General features: G+C 39.0%; 1 protein-coding gene across 5 annotated transcripts in view; it reads right to left on the bottom strand.

Moving 5' to 3' along the window:
* The window catches only part of depdc5 (DEP domain containing 5, GATOR1 subcomplex subunit), a 162,742-nt gene that overhangs the window by 22,432 nt on the left and 125,694 nt on the right, over positions 1-14,616 (bottom strand). For 3 of the 5 annotated variants that reach the window (XM_077723785.1, XM_077723784.1, XM_077723783.1), the window contains exons 39-41: positions 14,078-14,249; positions 13,947-14,007; positions 2,035-2,117 (exon numbers count right to left, since the gene is read on the bottom strand). In XM_077723785.1, coding sequence (XP_077579911.1) covers positions 2,035-2,117; positions 13,947-14,007; positions 14,078-14,249 — 316 coding nt within the window. The remainder of the gene's footprint in view (positions 1-2,034; positions 2,118-13,946; positions 14,008-14,077; positions 14,250-14,616) is intronic. The other 2 variants (XR_013327305.1, XM_077723786.1) reach the window with 1 other exon arrangement.

Raw genomic sequence — 14,616 nt, 5'->3', positions numbered from 1 at the left:
GACGTCTGTAGCCGGGACAGAGTAGTGTGGAGCAGCTCACGAGCCACTGCCGCATCGGCCGAGGGAGGTATATACACAGTTAATATGTGTGCGTGTGTGTCAATGTGTGTGCGTGTCAATGTGTGTGTGTGTGTCAATGTGTGTGTGTCAATGTGTCTGTGTGTCAATGTGTGTGCATGTGTGTCAATGTGTGGGTGTGTGTGTGTGTCAATGTGTGTGTGTGTCAGTGTGTGCGTGTGTGTCAATGTGTGTGTGTCAATGGGTGTGTCAGTGTGTGTGTCAATGTGTGTGTGTCAATGGGTGTGTCAGTGTGTGTGTCAATGTGTGTGTACATGTGTGTGCGTGTGTGTCAATGTGTGTATGTACGTGTGCTAATGTATGTACGTGTGCTAATGTATGTACGTGTGCTAATGTATGTACGCGTGTCAATGTGTGTACGTGTGTCAATGTGTGTACGTGTGTCAATGTGTGTACGTGTGTCAATGTGTGTGTGTGTCAATGTGTGTGTCAACGTGTGTGCGTGTGTGTCAATGTGTGTGTGTGTGTCAACGTGTGTGCGTGTGTGTCAACGTGTGTGCATGTGTGTCAATGTGTGTGCGTGTGTCAATGTGTGTGCGTGTGTGTCAATGTGTATGTCAATGTGTGTGCGTGTGTGTCAATGTGTGTGTGTGTATGTCAATGTGTGTGTGTGTGTGTCAATGTGTGTGTGTCAATGTGTGTGTGTGTGTCAATGTGTGTGCGTGTGTGTCAATGTGTATGTCAATGTGTGTGCGTGTGTGTCAATGTGTGTGTCAATGTGTGTGCGTGTGTGTCAATGTGTGTGTGTGTGTCAATGTGTGTGTATCAATGTGTGTGTGTCTCAATGTGTGTGCGTGTGTGTCAATGCGTGTGGTGTGTGTCAATGTGTGTGTATGTGTGTGTGTTAATGTATGTGTGTGTCAATGTGTGTGTGTGTCAATGTGTGTGTGTGTGTGTGTGTCAATGTGTGTGTGTGTGTCAGTGTGTGTGTCAGTGTGTGTGTGTGTGTCAATGTGTGTGTGTGTCAATGTTTGTGTGTGTCAATGTGTGTGTGTGTGATTCAATGTGTGTGTGTGTCAATTTGTGTGCGTGTGTGTGTCAATGTGTGTGTGTGTGATTCAATGTGTGTGTGTGTGTGTGTCAATGTGTGTGCGTGTGTGTCAATGTGTGTGCATGTGTGTGTGTGTCAATGTGTGTGCGTGTGTGTCAATGTGTGTGCATGTGTGTGCGTGTGTGTCAATGTGTGTGCGTGTCAATGTGTGTGTGTGTGTCAATGTGTGTGTGTCAATGTGTTTGTGTGTCAATGTGTGTCAATGTGTGTGTCAATGTGTGTGCATGTGTGTCAATGTGTGTGTGTGTGTGTGTGTCAATGTGTGTGCGTGTGTGTCAATGTGTGTGTGTCAATGGGTGTGTCAGTGTGTGTGTCAGTGTGTGTACATGTGTGTGCGTGTGTGTCAATGTGTGTATGTCACACACACACACATATATATATATATATATATATATATATATATATATATATATATATATATATATATATATATATATATATATATATATATATATATATATATATATATATATATATATATATATATATATATATATATATATATATATATATATATATATATACACACACACACACACACACACACACACACACACATATATATATATATATATATATATATATATATATATATATATATATATATATATATATATATATATATATATATATATATATATATATATATATATATATATATATATATATATATATATATATATATATATATATATATATATATATATATATATATATATATATATATATATATATATATATATATATATATATATATATATATATATATATATATATATATATATATATATATATATATATATAAAGTTCATAAGGATATATTTAATTATTTAAGTTTAATTCTTAAAAATGTGTCTATATACATGTATGAATTTATTACCAAATTACTATCTAAATTGACCAACCTGTTAAATGGATGTACTGTGGCCTGTTCTCCGATGGGAAATTAAAAGATGAAGCCGAAAATTTGTCGAGTACAAATCCAAACCTGTGTGATGACATGTTATATTATTAAGAAATTAAGTGGCAAATTCATAGAATTACAAGACTAGTTGTAAGACCATACATCAAAATTTGAATGCCTGCCTTTTTATTCATAAAACAAATTACAGTGCTTCCGGTGAATTATTAACCTTAAACTTTGCCAAGACACTTTCTCATAACTTTGACTATATAACTGAACTCATCAGGGCCCTCAGCCCATTGGATCTGGGAGTTCTTTGATTATTCAAATAAAATCTATGCTCAAACACTAGTTCATACATCCAAAAAGAACATTGACACTTGTCAGGATTTTATTTCATGTTATAAAACATTTGCTTTCAACGGAAAATATGCTTGCCCTTGCTAATAAGGTTGCTTTGCTTATCATAATTAGCATCATACTGGATGTAAGGGAGTAAAAGCTTTGCTTCTGAAAACAAAACAAAGAGGAGCCAGAATGCCTTTAAGTCCTGACAAAGGCTAATTCCGCTTTTATTACTGCCCAGATGATTATTGTGCCTCTGTAAGAATGGCGTTTGGAGTCCCCCGTCGTCCTGAGTTGGTGGCTCGTTACGCCATATGTTGGAGATGGCCGCTCACGGAGCTTCTTCCTATCGTCAGCCTTCCAGATGGATCCTCTTTGTTTAGACTTCCAAGAGTAAAGTTTTTTAGCAAAAAGCTAAATTCAGGAGTCCATTCCATTCTCGCTTCTCTTTATTCAGACTAATTAAGGCTACCAGGAGTAAAGCATTTACTTTGTTCCAAGCAGGTATGATACTAATAATGATAAGCAGAGCAACATTAATAGTGAAGCAAAGCGTATTCTTTGTTGCAAGCAAATGTATAGTAATATGAAGTAAAATGCTGACATCCCCCCCATTTTATTATCTATTTGCATACAATCTAATGCTATTATGCCTATATTTTAATAAGTAATTTCTATGACAAATCTATCTCCACCCGGGAGGAAATATGCAGGTCTGCTCTTTACCCGAATCCCCCTTACTTGCAGGTCAGGACTGAAAAAAAAAGAAACATTCATTTTCATAATCAAAGTCATGGACATCAATGCCCTCAACAGTAGGATGTGTAATAAGCGGATCCAATTCTTGCAATTTGTAGGCGGATGTGCCGTGGTTATAAGTCAACTTAACAAAGTGCGTAAGCAGGGGATAAAACAACGCCCAAACAATGTCAAAGTAGTAGCAAAAACAGCCATTGGGATCACAACAGAGAAGGCAAATTCTTCACACTTGTTCCCTAACCAGAGCCGATGAAGGCCTGCACACCCTGAACCCGACTATGAAGTGGTATTATGTAGTAGAATTGTCCGCTTGGACAGACTGCTGGGATAAGACCATCGGGTGAAGTGTCGTTGGGAATCAAGGTGCAACATTGATCTCCAAACAATGCTCCCACACCCCCTTGCTCTGCCAGAAGCATAGTAACCGCTATGCAGCAAAAATCCTGAGCCGCCAATTGTATCTCAACTGTAGATGGAAAAACAGACACTGGAAAGAGCAGTGAAACCAAAGCAAATAGTCCTGTTTCTTTTTTACAGGAGTTATATAATTTATTTGCACCATATCACCACCATAGGTCAAAACATGGAATCAATGGTGCAGTAGTTCTTGGAACATGGGAACACCATGTCTCATTTACTGCATCCAGATTCAGACTATGCCCTGTAAGGTTCAAAACAGGTAAAGTTAGAGAAGGCATTTTCAGTGGAAAAAAATGGCTTGGTGTTTATTGCTTTCGTAACAGAACACAGTTTCATTCATTGTTTCCCCTCATCATTTTTTATTGGAATAAATAGCCAGACTGGCTTCCCATATGCAAATTCACTACTACTCACCAGTGAAAACATTATATTCACATCAGTTAACATTCAGAAACAAATGAATACATTAATATTTCTAAATAGAATTGAACCAACAACTCCCCCAGTCAATGTGTGTTCACAAGGATGAATATTTTAAGGCTGGCTATATAACCGCGGTCTTGCAGCAATTGAACCACATAACTTTAAAATGCATACTAATCAAGGTCCAAATTAATTCAATAATATGCACCGCCTAAAAAATTAAACCAGCTGTCCGCCTTTAAAATAACCCACTCTAGCTTTTTGCAAGAATTTAACATTAGATAGTCTTTGTGGCCAATTCAATTACATGCATATGAAATCAATTTGGATGAATGTAAAAGTGTTAACAAATGTAAATTGAATACAAAATAGTTCTGGTGAAGTTCAAAAGACGCGAAAAGAAAAAAGAAAAGGTAAGAAATCAAATCCAGGTAGCCTACTTCACTAATTAGAATTTTGAAGAAAAAAAATAAATAAAACTACATTCAACTAAGCCACCGAAAATCTGTTATTACGAAACTTTTCACTTCTAAAAATCGTGACTAACATGATTTAAACAGAAAACATCTTTTTATTTATGGTCAAATTGCTCCTTAGAAGTTATTATTCATTAACAAAATATTTGCGGTACACCATTTAGCTGTAGCTAATTGCAAAGTTCACTCATTAAACCTGAACAAAAAGCATTTCAAATAGGCGTTCATTCCAAATCTCAAATGTCACCACTTTCTAAAATAGTTAAGTCCAATTTAACATAATAAAAATAACTGTATAATAATAAAAATAACTGTTTATGTTCACAAAAATTGTTTTCTTTTTGGTGATTTATCAATTAAATTTTGCTATGGTTGATCTTCCATGGTATTGAGGAAGTATGTTCCTCCTAGATTTTTAAATCTTAGCAAATGATTCTTCTCTTTTCATCACCATTAAATTTGCAAGACAGATTTTGACAACACATTTTCCAAAATTACACTTAAGGATATTCATCCTCTTTCCCAATTGATAGATCTAACCAAATGTCCCCCTGTGGGTAGTGAATAACATTTTATAACCAATATGAACATTAAATCTGCAGCAAATCAATTTGGATGAATGTCTTCACAAACTTTTCAAATGTTCTCTGCAACAATCCATCATCCCATCTTGCCTGAAATATGCCAATATTATCCCTGTCCCCAAAATCTGGTCACTTATGACCCAGGCATGGACTCAATTTGCATGGCAGAGCGTTGTGGAAAGAAAACAAGGCTCTAATTCCATTCACACATGTTTCCCTTTTTGGTCCAAATAAATCCTACAGACAAATGCATTAGTGCTTACTATATTAATAATCCAAGATGGCGCCGTTCAAGCGGGAGCCTGTGGCAGTAGCTCTGCACCAAGGGTATCAGACTCTTATGTTTTTCATGTTTTACAGCCCTTCTATCTTTTTTTAACTTTGATTTGCTTTGTACTTTGTGCTTTTGCTTTGCTGTTTATTCTGTCTAATCACCCTCTTGCTACTGCCACGATGTAATTTCCCGAATACGGGATGAATAAAGTTATCCAATCCAATCCAATCCAATAATTCATAATAATTTTGATAATGGACTCTTGGGTAAGTATCGCGATATCATACCATTTATTCCTATATTTTAAGTTTGTGAGTTAGAAAATTAGTTGACTATATTTTCACACATTACACAGGCTCAAAAACTCTTCTTACATTATTTTTTCAAGTCTAAATATTTACCTTATCTGATTGAAACAATTATACCAGTTTGTAAACATCTGACTTGTTGCGTCTGCAAGTGTATTAAATTAGAGATGGTCATCCCTCAAATATTGCGGTTTCACGACATGTTTCCTCATTTTATTAAGATGGCCAGCAAAGTAATATTTTTGCATCCATAATATCCATACAGAGTCTTTGGAATGGATATATTTTTGGGGTATTGGCCACACCTTGGTCATGCATTGGCTGGGGATTAATTGTTGCACCAATCTAACAATTCCTTCCAAGAAATGTTCATACACTGAAGTTTCGGGAACAGGAAGTGAGACTGGCAATGCGGTGTGTGAACACCGGGAAGGCTGCTGGCCCAGATGGAGTACCTGGGAAGGTGCTCAAAGCTTGTGCTGACCAGCTGGCTGGAGTCTTCACAAAAATCTTCAAATGTTCCCTGAGACAAACCATCATCCCATTCTGCCTGAAATCTGCCACCATTATTCCTGTCCCCAAAAAGCCAACCATTGACAGCATTAATGATATAGGGCTGTTGCACTGAGCAAACAAGTCCACTGAGGATGCTATCGCCATTGCTCTCCAAACAGCACTGAGCCACCTGGAACACCATGGGATTAACATGAGGATGTTTTTCATTGACTATAGCTCAGCATTCAACACCATAAAACCGGACATTCTGGCTGACAAACTCTCCCACATTGGACTCTTTCAACTGCTGCTGGATAAAGAACTTCTTAACCAGCTGACCACAAACCGTTACACTTGGTCCCCATCTCTCTTCCTCCGTTACACTGAGCACTGGTTCCCCTCAAAGCAGTGTACTGAGTCCTCTTCTGTACTCCCTGTATATATACGACTGTACACCAACCCACCAGTCAAACTCCATCATCAAATTTGCCAATGACACCACTGTGGTCAGACTCATCACAGGAGGGGATGAGTCGACCTACAGAGATGAGGTCAACTAACTGTCTTTTTGGTGCTTGGCGAACAATCTCACACTGAACACCACAAAAACTAAAGAAATAATCCTGGGCTTTTGCAAACACAGCCCAGATCCGGCCCTACTGCTCATAAATGGAGTATGTGTAGACAGGGTCCAGTCCTTTAAAATTCTGGGGGTCCACGTCACGGATATTCTCTCAAGATCTACAAACAGTGGTGAAGAAGGCTCAGAAACTACTTTATTTCCTGAGGGTACTCAGGAGGAACAACTTGGACACCAAGTTTCTGATAACCTTAGAACCACTGTAGAAATAATCCTGGCATACTGCATCCCAGTGTGGTACGCTAGAAGCACGGCGCCAGACAAAAAGGCCATGCATTACCAGCCCTCGTTACCACAGCAGAGCCAGGAACATCATAGGGGACCCATACCACCCTGGTCACAATCTGTTCCAGCTGCTGCCCTATGGCAGACGCTATAGGTCCCACAAAGCACGGACAAATAGGCTTAAGGACAGTTTTTTCCACACGTCCACGTGAACTCTAAATTTGCGGTAACACAACACACATTCCCTTCTGAAGTAATATAAATAGATGTTTGGGTGGTGATCTGACTGCAGGTAAGTGAAAGACAGTGAGATTTTAAGTGATCCGATGCGATGGGGTGATGTGATGTATCCATAACGGCAGAATGCCAAATTACGAGTCCGTAACTATCACTTATTTAGGTCTTTTGCCGAGTAAACGCACCTTATGGAGAAGCACTACCAATTTTGTCATGCACAGTTTCTGGGTGTATGACAAGTAGGCTTTTGTTGCTGATGATGACGACAGGGCCTACGTCCGATCATTATTATATCATTCTTATATAATATCAGATTATTATATTTAGAAAACAAATTAACCCAAAAGTTGTTTAGTGGTGCTGCCAATCTCCTTGTCGCGACAAGCCTTCCCGTGAGTCAATAATTTGTCCACCCAAGAAAGTTTATCAACATATTTGGCTTTTTTCCAGGGCTCTCAAAATCCCCATTTCGCAGAGCATAATACTTGTTAATTCACGCCTTAAGTTTCAAATTTGGACTCTGCGTAAACTTTATTATGATAAAGTATGTCTGTCATAATCTGTCGCTGCCATCCCTGAAATGGGCTTATTTGCTCATAGGACAGAAATTGATTCCAAATTCCCAAATATTTTCCAGATTGATATCTGATCCAATGATTACAGTTGTGGTCAACAGTTTACATACACTTGTGAAGAACATAATGTCATGGGTCTCTTGAGTTTACGGTTATTTCTGCAACTCTGATTTTTTCTCTGATAGTGATTAGAACAGATAACTCTTTGCCACAAATGATATTCATGAAATTTGGTTCTTGTATGACTTTATTATGGGTTCACATAAAAAGTGATCAAATTTGCTTGGTCAAAAATATATATACAGCAACACAAAGGAGCAATTTTGGTGACTTAGAAAGTTGTGTCAGTGAAATATGCTTCATAGCACTGCCTCGTAACTTCTTGTGAGTGATTAGTGACTACAGATGGTGACCTCTATTGGGCCATTTAAACAGGGCTCATTGGATGCAAACACCCACAAACGCTACAATGGGAAAGTCAAAGGAGCTCAACATGGATCTGAAAAAGTGAATCCTTGACTTGAACAAGTCAGGAAAGTCACTTGGAGCCATTTCAAAGCAGCTGCAGGTCCCAAGAGCAACAGTGCAAACAATTGTTTGTAAGTTAGTTAGTAAGTTTGTAAGTGCATGGCACTGTTTCATCACTGCCACGATCAGAAAGAAAACGCAAGCTATCACCTTTAGCTGAGAGAAAATTGGTCAGTAGGGTTCAAAGATTCAACCGAGAATCACCAAAAAGCAGATCTGCCAAGAAATAGATGCTGCTGGAACAAAGATGTCAGTGTCCACAGTCAAGCATGTTTTGCAACTCCATGGACTGAGAGGTTGCCGTGCATCAAGAAGCCCTTGCTCCAAAGGTGGCACCTTAAGGCTCGACTAAAGTATGCTGCTGATCACATGGACAAAGATAAGACCTTCCTGAGGAAAGTCATGTGGTCAGATGAAACAAAAATTGAGCTGTTTGGCCACAATGCCCAGCAATGTGTTTGGAGGAGAAAAGGTGAGGCTTTTAACCCCAAGTACACCATGCCCCCGTCAAGCACGGTGGTGGTAGTATTATGCTGTGGGGCTGTTTTCCTGCCAATGGAACAGGTGCTTAACATAGAGTAAATGGGACAATGAACAATGAGGATTATCTTCAAATTCTTTAAGATAATCTGAAGTCATCAGCCCGAAGATTGGGTCTTGGGCAGAGTTGGGTGTTCCAACAAGACAATGACCCCAAACACACATCAAAAGTGGTAATGGAATGGCTAAATCAGGCTAGAATTAAGGTTTTCAAATGGCCTCCCCAAATTCTTGACTTAAACCCCATTGAGAACTTGTGGACAATGCGGAACAAGCAAGTCCATTTCTGAAAGCCATCAAATGTAACTGAGCTGCACCAATTTTGTCAAGAGGAGTGGTCAGATTCAACCAGAAGCTTACCAGAAGCTTGTGGATGGCTACCAAAAGCGCCTATTTGAAGTGAAAATGGCCAAGGGACATGTTACCAAATATGAGAGCTGCTGTATGTATATTTTTCAACCAGCAGATTTGATCACTTTTTTTCTGTTCACCCTTAAGTCATAAAATAACCAAACTTCATGAATGTTTTTGTGACAAAAAAAGTATCTGTTCCAATCACTCTACCTGAGAAAAATCAGAGTTGTAGAAATAACTGGAAACTCAAGAGAGCCATCACATTATGTTCTTCACAAGTGTATGTAAACTTTTGACCACAACTGTATGTCGGTGGCCAGCCGATCCAAAACACAAGGAGACAGACAACTACTCACTCACAGCCAGGGATAATTTTGATTTGTGGGAGGAAACTGGTACCCGGAGGAAACCCACACATTCTCGGGGGACACCGCACATTAAAGGGTTGGAATCCACTCAGCATTTATTAGTGGATCTTGGAAACATGAGGTCCTTACACCAACCATTAGTTCATTGGGCCCCCCATGAAATTTTCATCTCAAGTGGAGGCTGCCATCCCTACTGGGGCTACCTGGCAGCTCACCCCCTTTTGCTGCCTTATCAGCAAAATAATTCCTGAAGGAAATAGGTCATTAGTTTATTCGATGCGTGCGCCACATATTCACAAATAGAAATTTGTTTTGGAGGTCCAATTGCAGCCGTTAGTTGCCACAGTCGGTCAGCATGAGCGACTGCCATGCCAGTGGCTGTGATTAACCCTTTGTTCGCCAATAATGCAATAACGGGCAGAACTGTGACACTTTGAAAACAAACAAACATATTAACCGCACATATTAACGGTTTGTATAAATTTTTACCGCCATGATTTGCATTAAGTCAGCACCTCTGTTGATGCTATCACTTTAGCTCTTTGTGCAGAAGAATGAGGTGGTAATAGTTCTGCTTCTAAATCTTTAGTCATTATATTGTATCCTGTTCTAGTTTTGCCCATTCTATTAATTCTTAGATAATCCGTCTACATGAAGAATGTTTCATTGCTCTGAGGTGTATATCTACTGTATGCTCATTATTGTTTTCCTTTTTTTATTACTGATTGATTTATTTTTTATTAATCTTTAAGTAAATTTATTTAATTTATTATTTTTTTGTTAAAAACTAAAGATATTTGATAATTTTGGAATGTTTTATCAGCGATTTTCTTGTGGAAATCCTGATGTGGCCCAGACTCTGCCTCTTTTAATCCTTTTTCATTTCAAAATGAAACCAAATCTTTTTTTAATTATGTTCCATATAAAACGGGTAAACAGAAAATATTTTAAATTTACTTTTAGATTTTACAGAATGCTTTTTGAACAAAAACTACATTTGATTAAAAAACCCATTTATTTATCTAAGAAGGGGAAATCAGTAAACATGATATAAATCTATAATCTTCTTTTGAATTTGACCCTAGAACAGAAAGTTGGCACTCATGATTTACTTCCTTGGGCTGCACAAAATGAAGCGACAAGCCAAATTGGGCAAACGGGCCGCCACTTTGATACCTGTGACCTATTTCATATTTAATGATTAAAAATAACTTTCTGCGGCTACAAATATTTATTAATATTGGTTTTGAAAAGATGGTTTATCCAAAAATACTTTAACATTAGTGATTAGTTGTTTAGAGAGGATGAGAAAATTGGCAATAGCACAGCTTATTGGCAACAATTTATCATTGAGACATGCCAAGTGAGAGATTATTTTTCTCTTAGAGGAATTCAGCCAGTGATTTTGCTGTCCTTAAATTACAATGCAGGAATGGGATTCTTTCAAACAATTAGGTAAATAGAAGTTGGTTGGTTTGGATAAAGGAATTAATTTTTGAATAGGTATAATTTCCCTTGGTGTTGGGAGAAATGGAGTGTTTTCAGTGCATAGAAGACATTCCCTGTTCTGTCCTGGGCAGGTGGAATATGCTTTGAAAGACTTTCTATTGATGACTATTAAGATATTTAAGGATTGGATAAGAATTAAGCAATTAATGTCAACCAGATGAGTTTGTTTTCTATATCGTTAAAGACATACAAAATGAGAGCAGTTAGGCTAAAAACGATCACGCTTGGCAATGCAATTACAGGGTTTAGTCAGCTAAATGTTAGAGTACAAATGTAATGATTGACAATTCTAATAAGCTCCAAACCCTCTAACTAAGAAACAGGATATATTTGTCGTTTTCAGGGGTTTGACAAACTGTAGCGGTGGTGAATGTGGTCTAGATTACTTAGGAAATGTGGCTCCCATTTCTAAAACAAATTCACTCGAGGTCCGAGAGCTCGGGATAGTCCTTGTCCTTCTCTTCCATGAACAGTTTCACGGCATCCAAAAGCTCAAAGAAGCGAGAGAGTACCTGGGCTTTTGATAGCCACCTCACAGTGCAGTGCAGCGGCAAGTCACCTGGAAGCCCTTGGTCCAGTGCAGCGATGAGATTCTTGAATTGCCGGTGGTTAAGCGCATGTGTGCGGATGTCGTTGACAATTTCCCATCACAGGCTTCATGACGTTGTCTAAATTCAATGATTTAGACACGAGTTGCTCCCTGTGGATGATGCAGTGGAAATTCCAAAACCCGGGAAATGTTTGGTCAGCTTGGCACAGCCCCACCAGCCCGTTAACAGATCCGATCATGGCTGGCGCTCCATCCGTGGCTATTGCAGTTAGTTTTGCTATTGGCAGATTTGCTTTCGCAAATGCAGCCATCATTGTTTCTTTCACATCTATGCCACATGTTCTTTCTTTTAATGGCACAATATCAAGGAGTTCTTCTTTGATCAAACAATCGTTTGACACAGACCGTGCAAATATTGCTAACTGAGGCTTGTCTTGTATGTCACAACTCTCATCCAATGCGACACTAAAATACTCACATGCTTGTAGGTCAGAGTGCAACTGTGATTCAATAGACGTGTTAATGTCAGATATTCTGTGTTCAACAGTGTGGCGGGACAGTTGGACGTCTGATACCATTCGTTTTAGTTTGTCGTTTTCAGGAGACATGATTTCAACAACGTCACCGGGGCATTTTTTTAATGAACTCCCCTTCATTGTATGGCTTTTTGGCCCGTGCAATGTTCCAAGCCAGTTGATACAATGCAAGCGTTACCGTCTCTGAGTGCTTTGTACAGTTTTGCAAAATCTGTGTCTGCTTTTCTGCCTGACTTTTCAAAGTGGCCAACTTGTGCTTGCGAAGTTCAGTCCCTTTTGGAAATTTCTGGGCGATGTCAGCATGGAGTGAGCTGAAGTGGCGCTGAAGATTTGAAGCTTTGAAATGCGCCAATGACGCCTGGCATATCAGGCAGAACGGCTTGCCATTACGTTCAACAAAAAAATATAAACTCTCCCACTCTGTTAAAAACGTCCTGTGTTCATCTTCATATTTTCGTTTTGCTGTGCATTTTTTCCCTTCCATTTTGAGAGCGAGCTTGACACAAATTGTTTACTCAAATCTGGGAAACGTTGAGGTACGTATTTTCATCCCAGGCAGATGCGCATTTGACGAAAATACAGTATTGAACTCAAGCGAAGCGCACACGCAAATAAAAATAAAACAAGCGTTACCGTCTCTGAGTGCTTCGTAAATTTTTGCAAAATATGTGTCTGCTTTTCTGCCTGACTTTTCAAAGTGGCCAACTTGTGCTTGCGAAGTTCAGTCCCTTTTGGAAATTTCTGGGCGATGTCAGCATGGAGTGGCGCTGAAGATTTGAAGCTTTGAAATGCGCTAATGACGCCTGGCATATAAGGCAGAATGGCTTGCCATTACGTTCAACGAAAAAATATAAACTCTCCCACTCTGTTAAAAACGTCCTGTGTTCATCTTCATATTTTTCGTTTTGCTGAGCATTTTTTCCCTTCCATTTTGAGAGCGAGCTTGACACAAATTGTTTACTCAAATGACCTTGCTCCTACTGGGAAACTTTGAGGTATTTTCATCCCAAGCAGATGCGCATTTGACGAAAATACCGTATTGAACTCAAGCGAAGCGCACACGCAAATAAAAATAAAACACAAATACAAACTTTGATATGGACGTAAGAGCCGCATGAAACCGGGCAAAGAGCCGCATGCGGCTCGGGAGCCGCGGGTTGGCCACCCCCTGCTCTGGGTAGTGTTTATCACTGCATGGCCTTTTTGTCTGCCGCCGTGCTTCCAGCGTACCACAGTGTGATGCAATATGCCAGGATGCTCTCTACAGCTTTAGTCCAAGTCCTCTTCCACAGATTTGAGAGGTATTAGATCATCGATGGCACCAAGACGAGCTTCTTTCTGTGAAAGTTAGGGTGCAGTCTTTCTCCAAAAGTGATGTGAGTGATCGGAAATTCACTTGCAACCAAACAGGAGAAGGTAAGATTTCATCTTTCTCAGCCTTTTATACTATTCGGCATGTCTTTGTGCGTTGAAACATTGCATCCTCAGGGCTGAGTGCCACCCAATTCAGCACCGAAGAAGTGGAGCCCTGACTTCGACTATTTTTTTATCCCGTCTTCCGCTTGAGTTTCAGCGTAAATACTAAATTAAAAAAGCGACGCACTCAAGCCACGAATGTTAAAGCTTCAAAGTGGTGAAGGATGACAATAAATCGTTCACGTAACACATCCTACATGCATTTGACTTGGACCAAGTGACACCATTATTATAATATATTGCATTGACTGAATAAAATCTGTGAGGATAGAGCCATGAAAAGAGAAAAACCTGTACAATATGGCCTCTTGAAAAAGCTGCATCCTGTCCCAGTAGGTCTCAGGTTCAAAACCTGTTTGATGAACAATGATAACTGTAGAAATTACCTAATGAAAAATACACCATAGATTGGGATTATTTACCTTCAAATAAGTGTTCGCAACCATTCTTCACGAGACAATTAATATTCAGAGGAATGAAGACTTGGGCCCTCAATGGATCGCCATAGAGGTGTGATGTCAAAGCGAATGGACCCTCCAATACGGGAACCAATAAGAAACCACAGGATGCTGCTTTTCTGTGCCAACCTTGAACCTAATAGAAAAAAAAAAGAATTGAAAAGGGGAATTTTTACTTGCATATCTAACAGTAAGGCCTTTATACTAATACTTTACAAATATCGAAATATTTAGCTTGAAATGACCAAACAACCGACCAAGGGCCCTGGACGAGGAGGAAAATAGCCTATACTGTTGTTTTGATAAAAATGATTCCTGAAGACTGCTTTGAGAAAATACAAATTGATGTGTTTCTAGTAAGGAGTTGTGAACAATGACCACAGAGACAAAATGGATTTGGCAAAAGTGCAAGTGAAAAATATTGGATTTAACATTGTTAGATGATAAATTATTACCGTGTTTACTCGCATATAAGCCACCTGTGCGTATAAGCCGCACCCTGA

This window comes from Stigmatopora nigra, chromosome 9, assembly GCF_051989575.1.
Source record: "Stigmatopora nigra isolate UIUO_SnigA chromosome 9, RoL_Snig_1.1, whole genome shotgun sequence".
Taxonomy (NCBI): domain Eukaryota; kingdom Metazoa; phylum Chordata; class Actinopteri; order Syngnathiformes; family Syngnathidae; genus Stigmatopora; species Stigmatopora nigra.
This window is presented reverse-complemented; position numbering and strand designations above follow the sequence as displayed.